Here is a 24,267-nt window from a genome sequence, read left to right as displayed (position 1 = left end):
CACACTGCTCCACTCTGGCTTTGTCTAAGAGGGCAAGACTCTTCCCAACCAGACAGAGATTTCTCCCTTTTCCGCAATCACTCACTGACTGCTGGCTCCCTTCTGATGGGCTCTCCTTTTCTTAGAGACAGAAAAGGTCCAGTGTGGCAGTTTGACAAAGCACGTCAGAGCCTACCCAAAGCCAAAAGATAGAGATTTTCAGCTGACAAGAGAATTTGCTTAGTTCTACTTCTGAAATGGAGGAGATCCAATCCAGAACTCCCACATCCAATACATGGAAGGAGAAACAGCACTTTAAAGTAATTGTTCAGCGAAGACATTTGAAACAAAAGCAACTTGAAGCACAAGGAAGCTCTTGAAAGAGACCCAGAAAGCCTGGCCCAATTTCTAGATCTGAAATCACCTGGCTTTGGGCTTAAATAAAATACTGCTCATAAGTTCTCTGTAGAGCCCATTCCACCAAGGGGCAGTGCTACGAGTTCCACTGTATTTCTAGCTGCAACTCAACTAAAGGTACCCAAAGCACTCTTTGCAGGGAATCATTACTTAAGATTCTGTATTGGCAAAGTCACCAGCAGCTCCCAGAACCCAGTTATTTTGAGGGGAAATCAGAATCCATCTCTGAGCTCATGACTATTAAAATCACACTGATCTCTCAGCAGCCAACAGATTTTGAACTAAACATCTGAAGGGCATTTGTATCTCTGCAAGCAAGTATATGCATTTAGGAGCTGCAGCCAGTCACAAGTTCTACAGACATCTGCACTCTGTCCTCCAGAGGTCAGGAACCAGTGCCCTCCCAAGTATTTGCTACAGCTCCCATTATCCCTGACTTGGGCCAGGCTGACTGGGATGAATCAATCCCTTTTATTACATTTAGAACTAGTAGTCAGCCCACCATAGAAACAAAGAGATCTGTCTTTAACATGTAATGCAGCTCGGAGGGAGGAAATGCAAAAGGTTTTCTTTTGAGGAAACTTAACAGCAACGTTATCTTCCCTGAAGGGGTAGGGTGGGGTAGGTGAGACCTTGACCATAAACCTTCTTAGGACAGCTGAGAGGGCTGAACAAGTCTTCCACAGCACAGTAAATGGAGAATACCAGAGACACTGCAAGTGCAGGGAAATGTGGCTTTCCTCTGCAGCCAAAAGGGTAAGAAGTGCATCATTTAAAAATGAATGACAATATTGATCCTCCCATGAATTTAATGTGCCATTGGCAGAGCTCCTCCCTAGCTCTTGTCCCCAGGAGCAGGTAAAATTCACGAGAGAAGTCACCAGACAGGTTTGTCAGCCAACCTTTAATCCAGATGCTGGGTTTTTTAAAAAGAAAAATCTATGGCCAGATTCACACAGGCCATCTCTTCAACAGACAAAAGGCTAACTTGGTACAAGACTATATTTACAAACATAAGAGATAAAAACTGCAGGATGGAAAAATTACACCAGCCATGCCCACAAGGCTTCCCAGACACTGGCTAATGGAAGAGGAAGAGCCCTAACGTCCCTGTGTTCAGATCTTACAAACTCAGAAAAGGGGACTTCATCTAGCTAGCTCACTTGACAAGGGAAGGGCACCAGGGCCTTGTCCAAGGGCAGGTTGGTAGTAGGTGCAGCACCCAAACTGTAAAAAGGGTGGAGCCAGAAGCACACCTGAAAGGGGAGGCCTCACCACTTGGGAGAACCTGACCAACTCTTGGAACAGCATGGACAGAACAGGTTGATGACATGGTTGGACTTTCAAGTCTCTGGAAGAAAACAAGAGTACCAAAGTGGGAGCAACTGGCCAAAAAAGCTCATACCCTTCAAAACATCTTTGGAACAGGAGTCCCAGCCACGTCCCTGAAGAGGCCCCTCAGAAAGCATAGCGGGTGCGGATGTCCTCTAGCTTCTTGGACACCTCTGGTGGGGTCCTGTCCAGCTCTTCAGACACGTTCTTCTGCTTGTTGGGCTCCATGGAGTTGAACTGCTCACACAGATCCCCATCAATGACATTCTAGCAAGAGAAAGAAAGGGTGGGGGGCTATTTTAGAAGCTGCACTCCATGGAACGAAGGAGGGAATGGGCTCAAGCACAGAAAGCAGACCCAAAGCACACAGAACAAGAGGCCAACAGTGCCCAAAGGTTCTCCACCACAGAATGAAAAAAAAGCAAACTCTCTCTTTAAAAAATTACAGGTGTTCAGCAAACATTTGCCTAAAAGTGAAAAATGAGGGTGTCCACAAGTCCATGGATGGGGGGGGGAGGTGGAACTAGCAAACCCTAGCAAAAAAAAACTCGAACTGTCTTGCACAAGATCACCCCAGGGCTTGGTATGTGGTAAACTTGCAGGTTTAGAGCTACACTGATAAGTCTTCATTTCCAGACTGCAGCATTAACAGTGCTAATGCATAAATAACCTGCTGCACGACTCCTCGTTCTCACAGAAGCATTTCCTGAAATGCAGGTTCATGGGGGGGGGGAACCGAATTCTGACACCATGGACAGTGCTGCCCTATCCATGATGTACAGGTGACCCAAGAGAAACACATGGTTTCCACCCAAAAAAGTAGACCCACCTTGATACCTAGGTCAGTTCTAACGGGATGCTACCATCACCAGGGAGAACTGCAATAGGGAATCGCAGGGAGGGGGCTTGAAATCTATACATATCACTTAGAAAAGATAAACGTCCATTCAGACAAACCACCCAGATTGTGAAAAAGAAAAAGTCAGAGAATCACGTAGGCCCCACTGCTGATTACCCTTCTTAGCAAGCAGAACCCTGTCCTGGAAAAGCCATTCCAGCAACCTCAGCTGATGCTCTGACCAAAGCGTAAAATGCAGGGGAAAATTTGGCCTTCCCATTGGCAACTTTTGCCCATGAGCAGAGCTCAAGTGCTTACTAGCATATGGTGGACACATAGCAGAGACCCACAAACTCAGCCTACCTTCACTGGGAAGTAATAGGAGCGGAAGCTGAGGTGGTCTCGTCCACAGAGAGGAGGATGTTCAGACCTCAGATGCATCTCAACGTGTTGGAAGAAGTCATGATCCTGAAAAGAGCAGAGAGCAAAATCAAAGGGAAAGGAAAACAGCTGGAAGCAGCAGTGTCAGGCCACACCTGGTGCCAGCATTGAGAAGAGGAGTGGCTGTGATTGGTACACTGGTTGACAACACGCCACCTGAACAAACCTCCTTGAGCAGGGGTAGGCAACCCGGGGGCCGGATGCGGCCCAATCGTCTTCTCAATCCAGCCCGCAGACTGTCCAGGAATCAGCGGGTTTTTTTTTACATGAGTAGAATGTGTCCTTTTATTTAAAATTCATCTCTGGGTTATTGGTGGGGCACAGGAATTTGTTCATATATTTTTTTCCAAAATATAGTCCAGCCCACCACATGGTCTGAGGGACAGTGGACCGGCCCACAGCTGAAAAAAGGTTGCTGACCCCTGTCCTAGAATGAGCCCTCTGCATTTTGGGGAAGGGAGATCAACAGAACTGTGGCACCAGACTCACTCCTTTTTAGCTCTGCCTCATTCTGTCATGCAATAAAATTTCGGTCATGCCTCATGGGCAGAACCAACTGGCAAATGTGGATGTCACCTGTGTCAGCAAAGGTTTTCAGGGTACATTATATTGCCAGGTATCAGTGTATGCATTGGGGGGTGGGAGAGATACAGAGAGCAAAGAGAGCCATAGGCAGCTCAGGAGGTCCAAAAGCAGCCAAGCTCAGTATGTGCATTAAAGCAGATCCATTTCTGATCCACACAAAGAAGAGCCAAGAGGGAGTGGAATAGCCTCCCCTCCCTTTCAGCTTTTTTCTTCCATCCTCCCATAACTCACTGTCACTGCCGCAGGGCATTAAGTGCTCCTGCACTAAGTAGATGAACAACTCTTAATATTTCCATCATACAAGAACTTCCTACCTCATGTGATGTAAATGGGACCAGAATGCCAATGCCCCCAGATAAGGTTGTGTAGACAAGAGATTCAGAGCCTCCGGGGATTAGAGTCGTCTTCTGCAGGGACAGGACTGTTTCCCCTACATGGTAGTTCATAATCACCTCTGCCTGAAAGTAAGAAGTTACAGGTGGGTAGCCGTGTTGGTCTGCCATAGTCAAAACAAAATCGAAAATTCTTTCTAGTAGCACCTTAGAGACCAACTGAGTTTGTTCCTGGTATGAGCTTTCATGTGCATGCACACTTCTTCAGATACACTGAAACAGAAGTCACCAGATCCTTAAATATAGTGGGGGAGTGGGGAGGGGTATTACTCAGAGGGTGGTGGGAATGGGTGATAGGCTGATAAGTGTGGAAAACCTGTTGACGACTCTAAACGGCTGCAATTAGTCTTGCAGGGAAAGGCAAGGGGTGAGATGGCTAAAGATGGCTTTGTTATGTATAATGAGATAAGAATCCAATGTCTTTGTTCAAACCAGGTTTCTCCATGGTTTTAAGTTTGGTGATTAGTTGCAATTCAGCCACTTCTCTTTCCAGTCTATTTCTGAAATTTCTTTGTATTTCAGAAATAGACTGGAAAGAGAAGTGGCTGAATTGCAACTAATCACCAAACTTAAAACCATGGAGAAACCTGGTTTGAACAAAGACATTGGATTCTTATCTCATTATACATAACAAAGCCATCTTTAGCCATCTCACCCCTTGCCTTTCCCTGCAAGACTAATTGCAGCCGTTTAGAGTCGTCAACAGGTTTTCCACACTTATCAGCCTATCACCCATTCCCACCACCCTCTGAGTAATACCCCTCCCCACTCCCCCACTATATTTAAGGATCTGGTGACTTCTGTTTCAGTGTATCTGAAGAAGTGTGCATGCACACGAAAGCTCATACCAGGAACAAACTCAGTTGGTCTCTAAGGTGCTACTAGAAAGAATTTTCGATTTTGTTTTGAAAGTAAGAAGCAAGACTTCAGCAGGTGACCTAAGATAATGCATTAAATCCAGACAATCTCATTTCCATCAAAGAAAACCTACATTTATCACATCCAATGGTTGGTGAGGACATTTCTAAACACACTTATAATGCAAACTTGCAACAGTGATTTCCTATATAAAAATCTTTTTTTTAAAACCCAAAACACAGTGATTTCCTATGTGTAATGCTTGGGGAGGGAGGTGCTATTAGGCTACTGAGTACATTGGACCCCTTCCATTATGAGCCCAGGATTTCATCACTACAGTATTTCACATTTCTAAAATGCAGTGTCAATTAAATTACCCCCCTCCGAAAAAAACAGGAGGGCTGTTGAAATAAGTCTTAAAATTTACTTCCTGCTAGGACTTTCGACCCCAAAAGCAGAAAAATAAGTGTAAAAAATAAAATTGTGTTGGAGGATTACCTCTCCTACATTAACAGGGGTGCATTTCAAATATTTGCAAAACTTTTTTAAGCAAACCTGAATCACTTCATACTCCCTATACTGCTCAACAATTAGATGGGGTCATGTTGTCCTGGGTTGTTTCTGTTGCGATTCCTGCTCCGTGTTTGCAGTCATAAGACTGTTGTCTATCACATGATGGTGTATGTTTTCATTCCACAGTGCGGGAAGTGACAGAGACAGGATGTTTTGTGTTACTGTGTTCCGTGAAGTGGGACTATTGTCCTTTGTTTTTTCTCTCTCTTAGCTCCTTCCACTTTCTCATCAGATAGCAAAGTCAGAATGCTCCGAGTGTACTATATGTAAATAAACGTAGATTAGCCAAAATGCTGTGCTATTGGTTCTGTTACGCAAACTGCGAATACTCTGCAGATCCTTGAGTGTGCTGATGGTTCTTGGTTTCAGTCACTGTGATGTTCTGGCTGAAGAAAGCTTTTGAAGCTCCCAATCAACCAGGAGGGAGAGAACATGCCAGCTGGGCATGTGTCTCTGCCAGGGTCCTACATGAGAGTAGGACACACCTAACAGTTTCTCCCCCATACTGTTTCAAGTTTCATTTAACTAACAGGGGTCCAATGTTCCCCTATTGGAAAGGGAAACTGTCCCTCCTATCCCCATGAACTTCTCAAAACAGAGTAGGGGGAAATCACAAAAGTTTTGCCTGTATCATGTTATAGCATTTCATGAACACGGAAGAGATTTTTCTGTGAACTTAAAAAAAATCTCCATTCCTTTGTGCACAAAAAGCAACTACAAACAACCCTAATTACAAAGCTCCAAAGGCATCTGCTTGACCACAGTACAATTTAACTGTATGCAGGGGTTTAACTCTGCTCCACACTGCATTTATGTAGACACACAAGTTAATTTCAAAAGCCCTTTTAGGTTCCAACCAGCAGACAGTCTTGTTATTAATTCCATGGGGATACTCTGGCTTTTAAAAACCAATTCACCGTAACATGTTTTTAATCAGTAGATTTACGAACAGATTTATATATTCTTAAAAAGGAAGTTGCCAGTTCCAGAAAAAGGCAGGTAATGAAGTTAATAAATAACCAGAGAACTAGAAAGAGCCTCCAGTTTCTCACCTGAGGAAGCACCCCCTTCCCTACACCAAAGTTACCTTTTGAGAAGCCCCATTAAGAAGACCTCTATCCCACAACGCCTTGTTTCCAGTTGGGTCCTCGTCTACCTCATCATTTGTGTTGGGTGGCAGCCGCACCTACAGGAGGAGGCATCAAGAGTGTCAAACTCACGTGTGGCCTTAATGGCAAACAGGAATAACTGGAAGGTGTTGTAAGCATGAATTCAGAAAAGCCCAAACCATCAAACACTCTGCATGTCACATCAAACCATACTGAGTGCCCCAACCTGGGTTCACAGCATGTTTCTCCCAAACAAACCATGAGAGTTAGAAAAGGTTTGTTCTTGACTCATTGCCTGTGCTTGTTGGGAGCAAACAGACCAACAGGCTGAGGTCTGGAAGTCACAACAAGCCACCACAGCAGCAGCAGGAGAGGAGCAGAGCAAGAACTTTTCAGCAGCATGCACCAGCACAATCTCATAAATCCAGTCTGTTTTTAGCTGTGGGCTGACTGTGATCCAGGCCACAAATGGAGAGCAACCAAGCATATGTCTCCATTAACAGAAGTCACAAGGTGTGCACTTTGGCAGAAGATTGTCCAGAGGAAGTTGCCACCCCCCATGACAGCAGTGTGTGGGTGTGGCAGAAAGGTCTCACAGGCCACCAGCTAAATGGTGCTTAGCAAAAGCAAAAGGCTGGGGTTTCACTGGCATCTCCCGCATCAGGGAATCAAAATGACAGCAGGACAGTTCTCAAATGTGCCCCAGGAATTTCCTGGCTGCCTTCAGGATGACTCACCACACAGATGTTGCCAAACTTGTCAGCCCCAGCCACTGTGTCGTAGTCGAGGAGGCAGGCAGTGGTGACCCAGCGAGGGTGGGTGTCATCTGCAAAAATGATTAGCTGGTTCTCATTCCTCTTGTAGCGCACCCAGATGAAGCTCTCCTGGACATCTGAGACAATCACTCGGTGCCCAATGGTCTGGATCCCACAGATGTAGTTGGCAATGTGCTGGGAAGCGACAGCAATTCAGAAAAGCAGTTCAAAAATCAAAAAAGGGAAGCTGTTCAAGGCAAGCCCCCAAATCCCTTCCTGAGCCACTATGCACATGAAATCTGAACATCACTGGCATCTCTCTGCAAGGCTATGATCATTTATAGTGCAACAGCTGTAGCTTTCTAAAACTAAGAGAGAAAGGGGGAGCTGGGACATTGCTTATCTGTGATCACTTTCTATATCTGAATGTGCACCAAGAACCAGTGCTAACATCATTCTAGGTAGCTCTCCTGATTCTAGAAATACTCAGAAGGCCAAATAAACAAGGGAAAAGTTACCTCTAGTTACGAACTTAATTTGTTCCAGAGGTCCGTTCTTAACCTGAAACTGTTCTTAACTAGAGGCGTGCTTTCGCTAATGGGGCCTCTTGCTGCCTCTGCGCCGCTGACATACAATTTCCATTCTCATCCTGGGGCAAAGTTCTCAACTCAAGGTAACTCTTCCAAGTTAGCAGAGTTTGTAACCTGAAGCATTTGTAACCTGAGGCGTTTCTAACTCGAGGTACCACTGTATGTGAAATAGGAAAATCTTCCTATTTCTACTTTCTATAACCCAGCACCCGCCAGATATTTGGAACTACGAATTCCATCATCCTTGACCACTGACCACGCTGACAGGAGCTGATGAGAGTTGTAGTCCAAAACATTTGGAGGGTTCCAGCTGCTCTGTGCCCTTCTGTGCAGACGGTTCACTACACCATCATAAAGTTGGTGTCAGGAACGACTATGAAAAACATCCAAAACTTTCAACTATCACCTTATGTGAATCACAGGCCATAGCTTCAGAAACACAAGACCACACCTTTGAACCTCAGATTCTCAATTCTGTTCCAAAGGGAAAGAAAATGATTATCTATCCAGTGAAATATAATAAGGTACAGAGAGGGTGGAAACAGCCCTGAAGAGTTGCCCCTTAAGCAATTTAGGGTAACTTCTTTTGAAGGAAGCCAAAGCTCTGGGCAAGAGAATGTTTCCCTGGAACTTGAAAAAAGTTCAAAGGTTTCAATCAAATTTGTTAAAAGCGATAGGGTATGTCTGTCTTAGGAAATGCAACATCCAGGAGATCTGCGCACACAAACACACACACAACGTTCTAAATACCTTATTCTCACACTTCCGGAGCAGCTTCTTCTTGCCCAAGTCATATACCCGCAAGAGTTTCCCCACACCAATGAGCACTCTGCCTTGGAAGGGGGCAATAGCAGCTGGTACCTCCTCTACAGGGGTCTGAACAGAAAGAAAATGAAAGAGAAGAAGCCTTTGTCAAGCAGACAAAACAAAGATCATTAATAGTACCCTCACCTCATAGATGAAGCCCCACCACTGCAAGGATGGGTAAGTTTCAGCCCTGGCAAAGGATGCAGATCCACCAACAGTGAGTTTTGGGGCCCACTTGAATCAAGTACCCATTTGCATCCACTGGGGAAGAGATGGACATTGCAAACCAACAAGGACAAACTGCCTCTAGGAAGGGGCCTCCCAGTCCAGCTGCTGCCCAACAAAATAACCTGCCTCCACACAGGTCCAGGCTGCTAGGTATCAACAAGGAGGGCGAATTCAACTTTTGCAGTGCTCTGTACATTGTTGGTTTTCTCCACGCCAACAGAAGCCAAAGTATTCAGCAACCACCTTCAGGTGCTGCAAAAGCTCAAGTCAGATCACCTATAAATGACCCATTCACAGGTCTATGCTTGTTTTGCTTCAAATGTCCATTAGATAACTGCAACTGTCACACCATTATTATTGCTCAAATTTCACTGGCAGCAAGCAATGTGCATACATTTTGCATGGCAAACACAGGGAAAAATCCAATGTGATTTTTGATATGGTTGCTGTTTTGTGGACAGAAGGAAAACCATTTGTGGAGTAGTTACTAGCAGTGATGGTCCTCTGTTCCCAACCAAGAGATTTCTGGCCCAAAGAGTTGGGTCTCATCAGTACATATTAGCAGCCTCTTGGCAACCCCATCCATGTTCATCTTCCCAGATTCCTCCCCCTCCAACCCACTAGTAGAGGAAATTCTCACCTTGTGCAAGAACTCAAGCTTCTCCCCACTGTTTATCAACTTATAGGTGTAGACAAAGCCTCCAGCCACAGAGCGTGGGTTCAGGATGAGGTCCTTAGCTACGCCCACTAGAACATGCCAGTCATCACCACCATTGGCAAATCGGCACACTGCCACACTGTAGAGAGCCAGAATGATAATGTTACTTGACAAGACAAGGGAAGACTGGGAAGGCAAAAGAAGCAGTTGCTTCACAGCAACAAAGCGCAAGAGAGAACACTTTGGGGGAAGGCAGCAGCAAAGAGTATGTTGTACCATTTGCTTGTGCTAAAGCAGCATAGAAATGCAATACGCAAACTGAATGAGATTTAATTAGGGCCGTTGTCAGCTGAGCAGATCATGGTAAATGACTGCCAAGTATCGGCCCCAAGACCCCAAACAACTTCAGGTAGACCACATTTTTACTATATTTAATTAGATTCTAGAGTCATCTGGCAACAACAGCATAAGTAAATATTTGGTTTGACTGGTGTACTTCAAGTATGAACAAAGTAAGTATACCAAAGTATGACCCGGTATAAAGAGTATTTCCATTATTTAGCAGAAAGGGCAGCATTCAAAAGGGTAACTTGCTTCAGTGGTGCAGACACTGTTCCTTACCTGAAGGCAGCTTCATTTTGCTCCAGCTGGACTAGATCCAAAGTGTTTCCTTGGATGGGGTTCATCACCCGGACAACAGACGCCCATTGTCCATTTCCTGCCTTTGGGGCACCGAAGATGGACTCAGGAAGGTTCTCGTTCAGAAACGCTGCTGCCATCTCTGCAGCTAGTTCCCTCTCATCTTCCCCTGCAGCTTCCACCATTTCCTGCAAGGCACAAGGGGGCAAAAAGGACTGTAAGAGCTGCCTGCTGGTTCAGGCCAAATGCCTATCTCCAGGGCAGCATCCTGTTCTCACAGTAGCCAAAGCAGATGCCTCTTGGAAGCCCAAGCAGGACCTAAGTCACTCCCAACAAATGGCATTTAGAGGCATGCTGCTTTTGGCAATGGAGACAGAATATAGTCATCATGGTTAGTAGGCAACTGATAATCTACTGCTCCATGAATTTGTTTAATGCTCTTTTAAAGCCATCCAAGTTGGTGGCCATCACTGCTTCTTGTGATGATGATGATTAGGCAGTCCAAACTGAGGTGCAGAAAGTGAGCGAGCTTTTCCATGGGTTACAAAAGCAGACTAGTCTCCTCTCTAGAAAGGGGTCACTGCTCTGCACTGTGTTGCAACAACTTCCCCACCAAGTGCAGCAGCAGCAAAAGAAGCCCCAGTTCACAGAATCCTGTCCCTGCCCTTCTTTGGCGAGAGCTGGGCCCCAGGCAGAAGCCAGGCATGTTACCTCTGCCATCTGCTGCTTCCTTTGGGCTTTAGTGGCCTCAGTGTAAGCATTGTGGTCTGTCTCAATGATGATTAGGTTGTTGCTCTCAGGGTGGATGACGAACTTCCTAGGAGTGTACTGCAGCGGGAAGGCAACCTGGTTGAAGACGGCTCCAAGCTTCTCCAGGGCCAAAATCCTGTGGGAGCCAAGAAGTTGCAGACATTAAGCTTATCTCAGTGAGCCACCTTAAAGGAACTAAAAGGACATCCAGGCCAAACAATGGAGCCTCCCTGGTGGGCAGGCACCTGTTACATGAATCACCTTCCATCAAGCAGATGCGGGAGCTTTTCAACCTGAAAACTGACAACTTGCGTGGTAGCCATCAGTGATTGGGAGCTCCATGAATGTGTGAGTGAAAGGCAGAGGAGGAAAGGGTCCTTGCGTCCCTCCTCCTTCAGTCTGCTTAGAGGAAGGAAGAGTGTTGCATATTCACGGGCACTTGCATGATGGCTAGAGACTAGTTACTTTTGCAGGCTTATTTACAATGACCACCCAACAGCCAATTCACAGTACTTTGTATTCTATGGAGCTTCATGCAGGAAAGTCTGTGGGTATCAGCATGCCAGGCAACCTCCTTTAGTATTCAAGATCAGGAGAGACAGCTGCCTGCTGCCCCTGAAGAGAGATCAAGTAGACCTTCAACAAAACCAACATGGCTGCTATTTCAGAACCACCTGATGCTTTGTGGAAAAGTAGAGCAGCCTCTGAAGTGAACACTCCACGGACTGGCTACCACCAAGGAATAATCACCTCCCAACAACCAGTCAGGCTTCGGGTGGGTTGCCGTGGGTGGGTGGCTGCCATGTACAGCTCTCCTTCCCATCTTGAGCAACTGGGAAGGAGGCCAGATCAAGCCACTCAACGCAGAGTGGGTGAGCCACCTTACCCATGCAAGGTCATGTAGAAAGGAGGCATTCAGGGCAACCCTTTTGGGCACCAGCTGCCCCTTCTTTGCACAGGAAGGAGCTTGGGGCAGACAAGCAAGACAGACAGACAGTCCTATGTGCCAAGAGAGAAGGCAAATAGGTTCCATTATTTGTTTCCTTTCCCACCGCTGGCATTTTGATACGAACCTCAGTGTGTTTGTTGAGATGGCTACTATGCCCTCTGGACACTGCTCTGAAGCAAAGCCAGAGGCAAACTCCAACGTTTCATATGAGAGGGGTGTTAAGTGGAAGCGGGACTGATAGGAGTAACTCAGCCAAGAACGGCTTGACATGGCCAGCACCTGGAGGAGGAGGAAAAGAAGAGAGAGAGAACTCAGGGAGAGAAGAGCAAATGGGACAGAGCAGCTCACACCTCTGGGAACCAAGCTGGTTGCCTTCTTCTCCTAGCAGTCCACAATCAAAGGCTCTGTTGGCAGGGCAGGGCAGAGCTAATTACAGGCTCTAGGAGTCCCCAAGCCAGCAGCATAAGAGAAGTTGTGAGGGGGCCAAATTGAGATTCCTGCACTGCATGGTGTTGGACTAGATGACCCACAGGGTCCTTCCAGCTCTACAACAATATGATCCTTAAGGCCGCAAGCCTGGCTACTTTATCACCAACTTTCAAAAACACCTTGCACTCTGTAAATCAGGTGCAATGACTACAGCAGCAAGAGCCAGGCAAACAAAGGACCTTGAGTACTTCCTCCTTCTTTAATGCCCCCCTCCGTTTCCCACAAGTAGCTAAAATGAGCAGGACCCAGAAGCAGGCCAAGATATTTCCCTTCCCCTGGCTTCATCAACACCCTTGTTTTCTCCCCTCACTCACACCCCATCCAGTAGCATGTATTTTCCCTCTGTACCAGACGGAAAACAAGGAATTTAGTTGTGAACTCATCCCACCCCAAAGTTCTAAAAGATCTTAGTCACCAGATTCACAGTCTCCTGAAGTTTTTGCTCCTCCCCTCCTGCTTTTCATGAGTGCACTCCTCTGATTCCCCGCTCACTCACCGCTTCTTGGCCTTGCATCCGGACTCGGAAGAGCTTCACGGGGCGCGAGCCCAGATACCTGGTCCTTGTGTCAGAGAGGTCACCAGTAACTGGATCAAGGACAGTTCGGAGAAGCACACCATTCTGGGTTACAAGGGCAGATGAGCAAAGCAAGGTGGGGGGAAAGGGACAAGGGCAGGCAGAGAGAAAAAGAGGCATCAGATGAACTCAGAATACCAATGTATCTTCAGCTGCTCTCCGGAAGTCTTACTATTTCCAGGTTCTCTCTGGCATGTACAAAATTAAGCACATTGCTACAAAGCTGCTTTTTCCTCCTTTAACAAACTAAGAAAAGGCTTTTTTTGTGAAACAGCTTAAAGTGTAGGCTACTCCCACTTCACCCCCACCTAACTACAAAGACCCCTGACCCACTGGAAGATGAGCTCTACTACTTTCACCCTCCTCCCTGGCAGACAGAAGGTACCCTTCACAGTGGAATTAGAGTCTGCCTTAATCAAGCGTAAGAGGGCTCCGTTCCTCAGGAGCTCTGGAAGAGTGAAGAAGGTGGCAGGAGGGATGCAGTGTTCCCTTCTGGCAGGCCTTCTGGAAGGGTGTGTGGAACGGGTCTCTATAGGGTTGTACGAAGTCAAGAGTATGGCTTCCCACGCAGTGCAGTCAAATGCAGCAACACCTGGTCCAATCCCATATATCAAGGATCTAGCAAAGGTTCTGGGCAGTAACTGTTCACCTGCAAGCCAATGTTCAGGTACAAGAAGCCAATTGAGCCCCGCTCTCCCAGTTCATCCTGCTTCTCAGCTCCACCCATTTCCACAATGCACAGTGATTCTGGCTGGGCAGGGAGAGCTTGCATACTCAGCGGCTGAAGACAGTCCTAAGGGAAGGAAAAGGAAGACACCATTACTAAAGCAGAGAGAAAGAGCAAAGCATAACACATAAGGTCTTTGATACTACCCCAAACCACTTCAGACATCAGGTGGGGAACTGTAAATGGCTGGATTCTCCTTTGTATAACCTACCAATTTTCTATGTAGGAGGGCATTCAACCACATCACCCATCAGTCTGAAGAGATAGACTGAAGCAACACATGGCAATGTTGATTATGCCAACCAGCTCAAAGTGTTTCTCCATTTGGAGCAATCTGTGGGAAGATTCATTTCATCTGAGGAAGTTTTTAAAGAATCATTTTTAGCTCTGGCCTTTTTTCAGGCAACCCAGTATCTTCCAAAAGTTTGGAGTACAACTCCCATAATCCTCAGCCAAACTGGCTAGGGCTGGGGTGAGTTGTAGTTCAAACCATCTGAAAGTCACCAGGTTGGAGAAAGCTCGTGTACAAGGTATACCTTGGTTATTCTGAATTGACCTATTATATGGCCACTGAAGCCTGACCAGAGGCTTGATGCTCCTTACTGGCATCAAGCCCTTTGGAATGCCTGAACCTTCAAATTAAGAGGCAGGGATATCAAAAAAAGAAGGGTGGGGGAGAGAAAGCAACTGCAGTTTGGGTTGGAAAAAGTGCATGCTAGGAGTTCAACTGGAGTCAGCTAAAACTGGGGGACTGGAGGAGTAAGCCATGCTTTGGGATTTCTGTCGAAGCAACAACAATTATATTGCCCACTTTATGAGTCTGCTTGCTTCCAATATGCTCTCCTTTCATATTAGGAAACAAACCAAAGTCATAGTCTAGTGCCTTCTCACATCCAAAAGAAGGACAGCCCCTTGGAACTTCCTCTCACTCAGTTTTTTGGGGGGGGGAGTTTTGGTTACAATACTTTAATTCGGGTAAGCAAAGGCTTAGCTACAGGCAAGCAACTCTCAAGAAACACTTACAGAGGGGTCAAGGGAAATGATGCGCACAGTGTTGTCCACCAGCCCAACAGCAAGGAACCGGGAGCGCTGCTCTCCTGGGGGAACGTTGGCCAAGCTCATGCACACCACATCAGCAGACATCTCCTTCCTCTCTGTGTATTCATTCAGCTGCCCTGACTGGTGTGGAAAAAAACGCACAATGGAGGAAGGAAGTCACACCTGGATTAGCAAAACCAGACCCATTTCAGATCAAGAGCTGTGCAGTAAATTCTTTGTACCATGTTATGATGACAGGTGCCCTTGCTTGTTTGACCTTTTGAGGTAGGAAGCCTGCAGCACTTTGAAGACCACCAAGTTTATCAGAGATAAGCTGGTCTTAAAAAGTATGCCAGTCTCTACAATGGCCTACCAAAGCAACCCCCAGACACCCACCCCACCCAAATGGTACAAATCACCTAAATGTTCTCCTGCACAAGAACCCCTGAAATGAAGGGAAGCAACATAAGGAGCCCAAGAATGCTGTGGTGCAGTTCTCATTTGTTTCCACTGCAAGCCTAGTTTGCAAACCCTCATCAAAGTCACATCTCCCTCCAGCTAAGTTCACGTACCGGGTCCATCTCAAAGTAGACCAGCTCTCCCCCTGTCAGTGCAATCACCACTTGTCTCTGATTCACTGCACATTTGACGATGGTTTTCTTTCCTGGTGTTTTCCACTCATTAACTCTTTTGTCTGCTCTGATGTGCCGGATGCCATCAGGATAAACCTGAACAAATACAGAAATAAGATAATGAATCTTACTTTGAAAGGCTCTGAAAACAGCCCTTTCCCAACCTTAAAGGTGACATTATCTTCTAGCCAGTTTGCAGGTCACAACTATTAAATTAGCTACCACCACCACCACCCATGCTAGGAGAGCACAACCAAACCCTCTCTCCTTGCATCTCTTGAGAAGGCCAACAGGCCTGGCTGCAAAAAAGCAAGCAGAACACCAAGAGGTAAAAGGCCCCTTACCTGCACCAAAGCATCATCTCCCAACAATGAGCAAGACAAGGTGGGTGTAGTACCAAGGAATCCAGAGTCTGTGACCTCCTCTACAGTTTCTCCGATAGACAGTACCAGGGTGGCGTTGACGAAGGACACAATGATATAGGCATCAAATTCATCTAATTACAGAAGAAAGAAGATGGATGCCAATATTTAGAAGGTCAAGAAAGAGGTTTGTAGAACAAATATGGACAACAGAAACTCTTCACAAAGGCTACTACAGTTATTTCCATCATCACCATCACACACAAGTTCATGACAAGGGGGCAGCATGGCCTTCAGACACTTGGACCGTGGTAAAAGGAGCACACTCAAGGCCCAAGGAAGCTACAGCTGTGAGAAAAGAGTGAACCCTCTTTGCGATCTCCCCCCCCCCATTTATATCATAATCACATCTGGGTCAGAATACAATTGGAGTGAAAACAGTTTCGTGCTCTCCTCCTAACCACAAGAAAATGATCAGACAAGACGTTTATGCCTGCAGCCAACAGATCAGTTTATTCTCATCTGCTCTCTCTATATCATACACACAAACACAGCGTATCTGTAAAACAAAAATTGTGATGTAGATCAAAATAAATCCCACAGGTTAATAAAAATACACCAACCCAGACAATGTAACTTATCTAAAACATATGAGATGCAGCTAATTTAGTTCTTTAAAAAAAAAGATGGAGTTGGCAGGAGGGATAACAAAACACTATTACAAAAACAATGTACTAATGGAGCAGATGGAAGCTCAGAGAACAAATGTTTAGCAACCTCTCACAGCTTTTAGATCTTTCCACCAGAAGTTAATAGTAAGAAGCCACACACCTTCTTTCCACATTCCAGAAAAAAGGGGGAAAACCCAGAATGCCACTGAACTATTAAGCACCAGATTGAGGAATGTGAGTCAGAGCAGGCTTTTGCAGAGCTAGAGAAACTTCTGTGGCTTCACAGGTATAGACTGCATTGAACCATCAAAATGCAAGATTAGAAGCCACTAGAAAGAGATACGCCCACGGTGGCAAGATCCCCACTTCTGCATCAGGATGCTCTTCTCTTTGCATCTTCCCACAATGGAGCCCTACAGGAACTCCAGGTCAAGCATTGTTGTCCTCGCTAGAGCTCAGGCTTCCACAGTAGATGCTAAGTGGCAAGTCCACTTTAGTTACCAGCAAAAAGACCAAGGGGATTTCTTGTTCAAGGGGCAGAAGGGAAAGAATCTGGCTGCACAGTTTTATGGAAATGAGTGGGGGCAAAAAGGAAGAATTAAACAGCAATACTGCCCAGGATGGAGATACCCGGGGGGGGGGGGGGGGACATGGATTCCACTGAAGTAAAAAAAAAAAAAATTAGGTGGGGCTGGAGAAGAGACACTGTAATGTTAACTAACACGGTGTCCACTCAGCTTGGAAATGGGTACATGAACACTTTCCAGTTATTTTCTATCCACAGAAACAAAATAGCTTATTCACATGTTTTAAATATAGTGCCAGACGTTACATAGGATTTAGACAATGCATAGATACGTTAATATGAATTGTGATTGGTTGTAAGTCGCTCTGGGTTGCCTTGGGCAATATAAAGTTACTAACAAATTTAATAATAAACAATTAAATATGTAACATTTTAACAGACACTTCACTGTTCAGTTTCCTCACCTTCATTCTGCCAATGAAACCATTTAGAAATTACCACTATAGCAGAAAACATTTCCCCTGCAGGCGCAATCCCCAGTAGCGCTGCAAATATCCCCCAAAGGAAAGCCCTGCAGGGACACAGCTAGTTAGAGTAGACTGAACACTGAGCCAATGGCCCAACGGTCTGAATGGATACAAGGCTGCTTCCGTGTTCCTGTCAACTATGCTTGTGTAGCTGCATTCCACGTTAAGCACTCTCCAGCTTGGCCTTTTACAGGGGCAGCACACAAATCAGGATCTTAGTTACAGCAGGCTGTATATTTCTTTTCATCTGCAGACCACCAGCTGCAAAGAACTCAGATATGGAAAACAGCCATTCTAAAGAGTTAAATACCAACAGCAGACTGGCTCACCAAGCTCACAGCCAATCCTGTGAAGGAAGCAGGCATGGGAACAAGCAACTGAGCAACTCACATAGGAGGACTCTAATTAGTTCAGCTTCAATGTCAGAAACTAGATACAGTAAACTCGCAACTTACATATATTTAATTTGTGCGAATTCAGCTTTATGTGCTTGTCAAATAAATTAAAAGGGGGGCAGGCATCCGTAGGGGGGGGACACTTTCACAATATCATCCAATGTGTTTTGGCTATATGTGATTTTGGCTTTCAGTGCTATCCCCAGAATATAACCCCCGCCCCCATAAATTGCAGGCTTACTGTATAGCATAGCTGTCAACCTTCCTTTTTCCTGCATTGGGAAACGGCCATAGCTGTCAACCTTCCCCTTTTTTGCAGTGGGAAACGGCGCTGGAATAAGGGAATTTCCCAAAAAAGGGAAAGTTGACAGCTATGCTGTATAGCCTTCACCAAACTGGTGCCCATCCAGCTGTTTTGGGTTGCTGGGGAAAGCTGATAGTCCAAAACAGATGAGAGGGCCCAAGGTTGGCAAAAGCATAGCCATTCACTTTTACTTGCTGACCTGAGTGGAACTCACTCCCACCTCAGTGCAGAAGTCCATGACATGTGCTCCTCTCTGTCACAATAAAGCCTAAAACTGCCACCCAAGTCCTCCACAGACTCCTAACACAGTTCCAGATCAAGGCACTCAGGTGTTCAGATTCACCCATGTAATAAGCTGGATTTGACTGTAATGGATGCACAGGGTTCAGCAACACAGGCAGCAAGGCTTCCTTATTCACGAAGCACCCCCCCCCCTCAGTCTGTTGGAACCTGACAGCTGCCAGAACTAGCTTTTGGGGGAGGGGGGACTCCTGGACAACTATCAGGGTTCCCATGCAGCTTCATCCCTCATGTGCTTCCCCCACTCTTTTTATCTACACAATTCAATTTACCCTTTTTAAACACAACAAATCAATTATTTGGAAAATCATAGTGTCCGAATAGTCTGAATTTCATCATGGACTAGATAGTTAACAGCATCATTAGCACTGGGAATTCATTCACAAACATTATTTTTTCTTAAGATTCCTTTCTTGTGGTTGCAGAAGTAACCTGTTAGCTCTAATGACAGTGCATACATGACTTTCCTAACCCTAAATCTCTTGGAAAAATTAAATGAAACATGCCCAGTGTTTGGCTGCTCCATAAAAGACAGCATCAGCAAAGTTTTGAGGGAGGGAAGGGGTGATCACAGCAGCACCTGAAGATCACTGTTTAAAAGTTGCAGAGATGCCTGTGATCTCATCATAGCTGTCAACTTTTCCCTTTTCTTGCGAGGAATCCCATTCGGAATAAGGGAATTTCCCTTTTAAAAAAGGGAAAAGTTGACAGCTATGGATCTCATGCCTCCTAACTTTGCAAGCAGATGTTAACTGCTGCATAATCTATGCTGTATTTAAATTGTCTTGTAAGTCATGTTGTGAGCAGCAGTGAAATATTAAGACCACCACCAACTTCCTGTGAAAGGCAGGGGAAAGAAGTCAAGCCAGAGAGGAATCAAGACAGGCAAGCAGCACCTCTTTTCCCCTTCTCAGGACAGAGCAAGGTGAGGCCAACAGGGTGAGTGAGCAGAGACAAGGTCCATCATGTGTCAACAGTGCATCAGAGACAGCTGCCTGTACAGTTCATTTTGTACCCAGAGTGGGAACTGAACCCAGAACTCTGGGGTGTAGAAGGATATGGTATAATGAATAACTAGACTTTAACATCTCTAAACATGAACTTGGTCGTCGTCCCCAATTAAAAGACTGGAATTCCCAGACCAGTGGGCAAGAACAGTTGGCAGTTCCCTATAGTTACAGCCATGTGAAGCTTAACTTTATCTTGAGAAAGGCCCCAAGGATGTGGAAAGCAATTGGACAGTTCTTATCCCAGGAGCTCAGGGAAGGGCTGAGGACTCAGATGGTACTTGGGATACTGACTTCTTACATACTGTTTGTTGAGAAAGGTGTTTGCAAGAAAAGTAATTTTAAAAGAGCCTCACGGTTGTGCCTCTTTCCCACCCCCCCTCCAGTTACAGCCCCTGGCTGTAGGTACACACCTGTGGGAGGGGATCAGCACCTCCACCAACAGCCACCTGTGGAAGAAAAAAGAAGGCTTGGTATTGGTAGTAGCAGGGACCACATACCAGCCAAGGTTAGTATTTGCTTGGGAAGGGGTTCATATGGCACACATGTAACATGAGAGAATGCAGAACTTCAGAAGCAAAAGCCAGACACTGGTAGGATTACCACATTATGACCAAGTCAGTTTTGTACTACTGGCCTGGTTTGCACACAAAGTGAAGCCATTGTTTGTTTGGCCATGTATATGGCACAAGTTGCACCACAGATAATAAAACAAACCATGGCTTTCTTTTCCCAAGTTTGGTTTCTTTTCAAGCTGATCTTGCCACATGTCTTTGTAGCTTAGTAAGGAAGTGGTGAGGTGGCCAAAGAAATAGTGATTGAGGAAATGTGATGGATTCATACATAATGGCAAGCCATAATTAAAAACAAAACAAGGTTCCAAAGCCAACAAGAACCCACGGCTTCAAATTGTGGTTTGTTGGCAATAAACAAACCATAGTTAAGCCAGCGGGCAGGGCACAACCCAACCATGGTTTAAGAAACCACGGCTTAGAATTTTTTGGAAACCAAGCCATTGCATTAACACATTACATGGCGAAAACTGGCACACACCTGGTTAGAGGGAGCCATGAATAAATACTAAGCTCATCAAACAACCTTGTGCACGATGTAAAACTGAACCAGTAAAGCTCTCCTCCTGACCAAGGTATTCTACTCAATCACACAGTAACGTGAGAGCTGGGACTCACTTGGGTCACACAAACATTTATGAGGCACTGAAGTCCACATATACAGTAATAAATTTATTTTCACACATGGAACAAGTTGGATGGCCATCTGCCATGGATACTTTAGCTGAAATTCCTCTGTTGCAGGGGGTTTGACTAGATGGCCCTTGGTTCCCTTCCAACTCTAAGTTCCACTCCATGAAAAACCAGCTGCTGTCTGGGAAAAGTCTCACAGGGGGCATTTTTTCTGACCACCAGCCATGTGAATGACAAGCAACCCTTGCAGGTCAGGAAAGCATTTTCAGAGCAAATCTTGAACTGCTGAAAATACACAAAGGCTGATCAAAACAGGTTCTGGCTTTCCAGAGTTCTGTGCTGGCTAGACAGCTGTGAACAGCACACATGTCCTGTCTGAAGACCATACACACTTTTGACTCCATCACAGAGGACAATTAATATATGAACAACACACACGCATGCACGCACGCGCGCACACACACAATGAGGAGCAAGGGCCTTCAGCAAATGGCAAATGCAAGTCAGGAGGGGTGCCTGGTTATTTCTCAGCCATGCCTTCAGGGAAGGGCATTACAACTTCCCCCAATTCCAAAAAAGAACAATATTCTTTCATGATTAAACAAATGATGTATTGTGAGGAGTCATAACTGTGCTGCCCATGGAGCTTTTGAGAGGAACAATCATGTTACCACCATAAAACCTAGGATTGTGGATTAAGGCAAGGATCGGTAACCTAAGGCCCATGGGCTGGAAGCGGCCCGCGGAGGTCGTTTGACCAGCCCATGAGATGCCCGCTCGCGCGCTGTGCTAAACCAATGTAGCGCGGTGCAGGGACTCACTTCTGCAGCGCCAGAAAACACATCTGCGCAGACGCCGAAAATCACGGGTGCACAATTCGGTGCACGGAGGATCTTCATGGAACCGATCTGGCCCAGGCAAGATAAACCTTGCTGACCCCTGGATTAAGGCCTCTTCTTCTTCCACACAGGTCGGGTTCTATTCCAATGTCCCAGGACAGCAACCCAGGTTCATTACCCCATTAGAGATTCCAGGAACACACAGAAGGCATAGTAGCACAAAGGCTGTATTGCGAAGACAATTCCAGTAAAAGGTGGGGGTGGGGGCTGAGGGAACACCATGAGTGGCAATGATCATATAGTAAGCGACACCAGGAAAGGCCATGACAGTGAGGTTCAAAGGCAACACTGTCAAGAGAGCACTGAACAGAATGCACCACATCCAAAGCAAGAGGGGCAACAGCACTCTCAGTGCTCCTGCTCTCAGCAGGAAGGGGCTCCTAAAACCTATAAACAGGCAGATTTTCTCTCCTAGTTGGTATGTGTAATTTTCACACAACATTTGTGCTTACTCCAGTTTAAGGATGAAAGTCATAATCCTGAGGTGGTAGATACTCTCCAAGCACAGCCATTTGAACCAAGAAAGATTACTTGTAGATGAACAATGAAATTCAACTGCAATTTACTGCTGAATTTGCATCACAGAAGACCTCCTACCTTCAACATGCCTCCTCACTGTCCATACAGCATTGGGGTTACCAGGCAACTCCGAGACGGCCATTTCAGATACCTAGAGAAAAACAAATTTTATTAATGCTAAAAAGCTTAAAACAGAGCTTTTCTCCACCAAATAAAATGGACCTAATTATTACTATTACACAGGAGGAGAAAATAATTCTGTCCTTCAACCACTATAAAAATGCTTTACACTGAACCCAACCACTGGAAAATCTAGCTCAGTATATTTCTCCAAAATCCTTTTTAAACAGGAGATTCCAGTGATTGAACCTAATACCTTCTTCACCCAATGCACATGCTATTTATGACATTCTCACGCAGTGCAGCAAAGGTGATTCACCCACCTGGCTCTAAAATCCAAACAAACCCTGAGATCAGTTAGGCTGACATTCTAGCCCAGGCTTAGGTAAACTCGGCCCTCCAGATGTTTTGGGACTGCAATTCCCATCATCCCTAGCTAACAGGACCAGTGGTCAGGGATGACGGGAATTGCAGTCTCAAAACACCTGGATGGCCAAATTTGCCTATGCATGTTCTAGCCCTATTCAGGGATTACAATTTTGAATCAAAGCACATGGATCAGCTTTCCCCGTACATGAAACGGCCTTCCACATTGTTGTTGTTGTTGTTAACATTTATATACCGCTCTATACCCACAGATCTCAGTGGGTCAGCACGTTAGGAGTTGACAGGAGACAGGGCTGATGAGCATTGCCCCACACACTGCTCACGTTTTGATTTTTGTTTAGGCATAATGCAGTGCCTAGCCCTATGTGAGCCCATGAGATTCACAGCTGAGTGTTCCCAGCCCTCACATGAACCACTCCGCCACACTGGCTCTCCATCCTCTATTCCTACATTAAGACTGCAGCAGCTTTCCATGGTTTCAGAAAGAGGCCTATCCCAGCCCTGCCATCCAAATCCTTTAACAGGGGACGCCAGGGGCTGAACCCAGGAACTTTTGCATGTCCAGGGCAGCCCTACACCACCAAGGTTCAGCTTCAGAATACACCAGTGAATCCATTCTCATCTAACAAAAAAGGTTTCACCTAAGAGGAAGATCCAGAATGGCTTTGCTCTTCATGTCCTGCCCTTCTTACCTCAAGTCCATGTCTAAGGACCCTCAGCGAGGACCGAGGGCCCCTCCCACAGGCCACATATAACTGGGGGGTGTCTTCATTAGCCAGATCAGCTATCTGCACAGAAACCAGCCAAGATGCAGGGATAAGAAAGGTGAGAGGTTGTTCGATTAAGATCAGTTATGACTTTCAAAGCATCATAAATAGAGCTACAACATTTTACTCCCATTTGCCTATGTTAATGCGGCAAAGGTTCCCACATTTGCCACTTGATAAAACTGGTAATCTGCATTAATAACTAATGGCAACTGACATCAAATGGGGAAGATATTCCCCTGAATTAGTCTCACAGTTGGAGTGATCTTTTATGGAAGAGCTCATCTTCCAACCTTTTACTCCAGTGTTTTTCAACCACTGTTCCGTGGCACACTAGTGTGCCGCGAGATGTTGCCTGGTGTGCCGTGGGAAAAATTGTGTTTATTTGATTCCTATTCAAGAGAATTACTTTATATATAGTCAATATAGGCACAGAGTTAAATTTTTTAACATTTTCTAATGGTGGTGTTCCTCGTGATTTTTTTTCATAAAACAAGCGTGCCCTTGCCCAAAAAAGGTTGAAAAACACTGTTTTACTCCATGTTTTTCAGATTTCAACTTTTCAGATTTCCCTTCAAAATTGTAATTTAAGTTTTTTAATATATATATATATTTAATTTTTCAACAAAAATAACAAAAAACACACACAATAACAAATACAACAACCACAAAGAAAAATATATACAAAATCAATATCAAATCCATAAAATGGGATTCTCCGAACCCCGTGACCCCCCCCCCCCGTTCCTTAAGTTTTCTTTTCAGCTGCGTATCATTTCTACTCCAAATGATTATTTTTACCTCAGATTTCCTGTACTATTTCTAAAACTACAAGTGTTTTTAAAATCCTGCCAATGCATTAACCTGTTTACAATACTTTTGCAAATACATAATAAACATTTCCCGTTCTTTTTTAAA

General features: G+C 45.4%; 1 protein-coding gene across 4 annotated transcripts in view; it reads right to left on the bottom strand.

Moving 5' to 3' along the window:
- Positions 1–1,281: 1,281 nt before the first annotated feature.
- The window catches only part of SF3B3 (splicing factor 3b subunit 3), a 32,677-nt gene continuing 9,691 nt past the window's right edge, over positions 1,282–24,267 (bottom strand). For all 4 annotated transcript variants that reach the window (XM_033157312.1, XM_033157313.1, XM_033157315.1 and 1 more), the window contains exons 10-26: positions 23,275–23,370; positions 22,154–22,226; positions 15,705–15,856; positions 15,301–15,456; positions 14,714–14,869; positions 13,613–13,756; positions 12,886–13,008; positions 12,025–12,179; positions 10,913–11,087; positions 10,184–10,389; positions 9,545–9,701; positions 8,620–8,745; positions 7,262–7,474; positions 6,503–6,601; positions 3,907–4,050; positions 2,930–3,034; positions 1,282–1,995 (exon numbers count right to left, since the gene is read on the bottom strand). In XM_033157312.1, coding sequence (XP_033013203.1) covers positions 1,855–1,995; positions 2,930–3,034; positions 3,907–4,050; positions 6,503–6,601; positions 7,262–7,474; positions 8,620–8,745; positions 9,545–9,701; positions 10,184–10,389; positions 10,913–11,087; positions 12,025–12,179; positions 12,886–13,008; positions 13,613–13,756; positions 14,714–14,869; positions 15,301–15,456; positions 15,705–15,856; positions 22,154–22,226; positions 23,275–23,370 — 2,421 coding nt within the window. In that variant the 3' untranslated portion in view covers positions 1,282–1,854. The remainder of the gene's footprint in view (positions 1,996–2,929; positions 3,035–3,906; positions 4,051–6,502; positions 6,602–7,261; positions 7,475–8,619; positions 8,746–9,544; positions 9,702–10,183; positions 10,390–10,912; positions 11,088–12,024; positions 12,180–12,885; positions 13,009–13,612; positions 13,757–14,713; positions 14,870–15,300; positions 15,457–15,704; positions 15,857–22,153; positions 22,227–23,274; positions 23,371–24,267) is intronic.

This window comes from Lacerta agilis, chromosome 8, assembly GCF_009819535.1.
Source record: "Lacerta agilis isolate rLacAgi1 chromosome 8, rLacAgi1.pri, whole genome shotgun sequence".
In the NCBI taxonomy this organism is placed as follows: Eukaryota; Metazoa; Chordata; class Lepidosauria; order Squamata; family Lacertidae; genus Lacerta; species Lacerta agilis.
The sequence above is the reverse complement of the archived record's forward strand: the minus strand, read 5'-3'. Positions and strand labels throughout refer to the sequence as shown.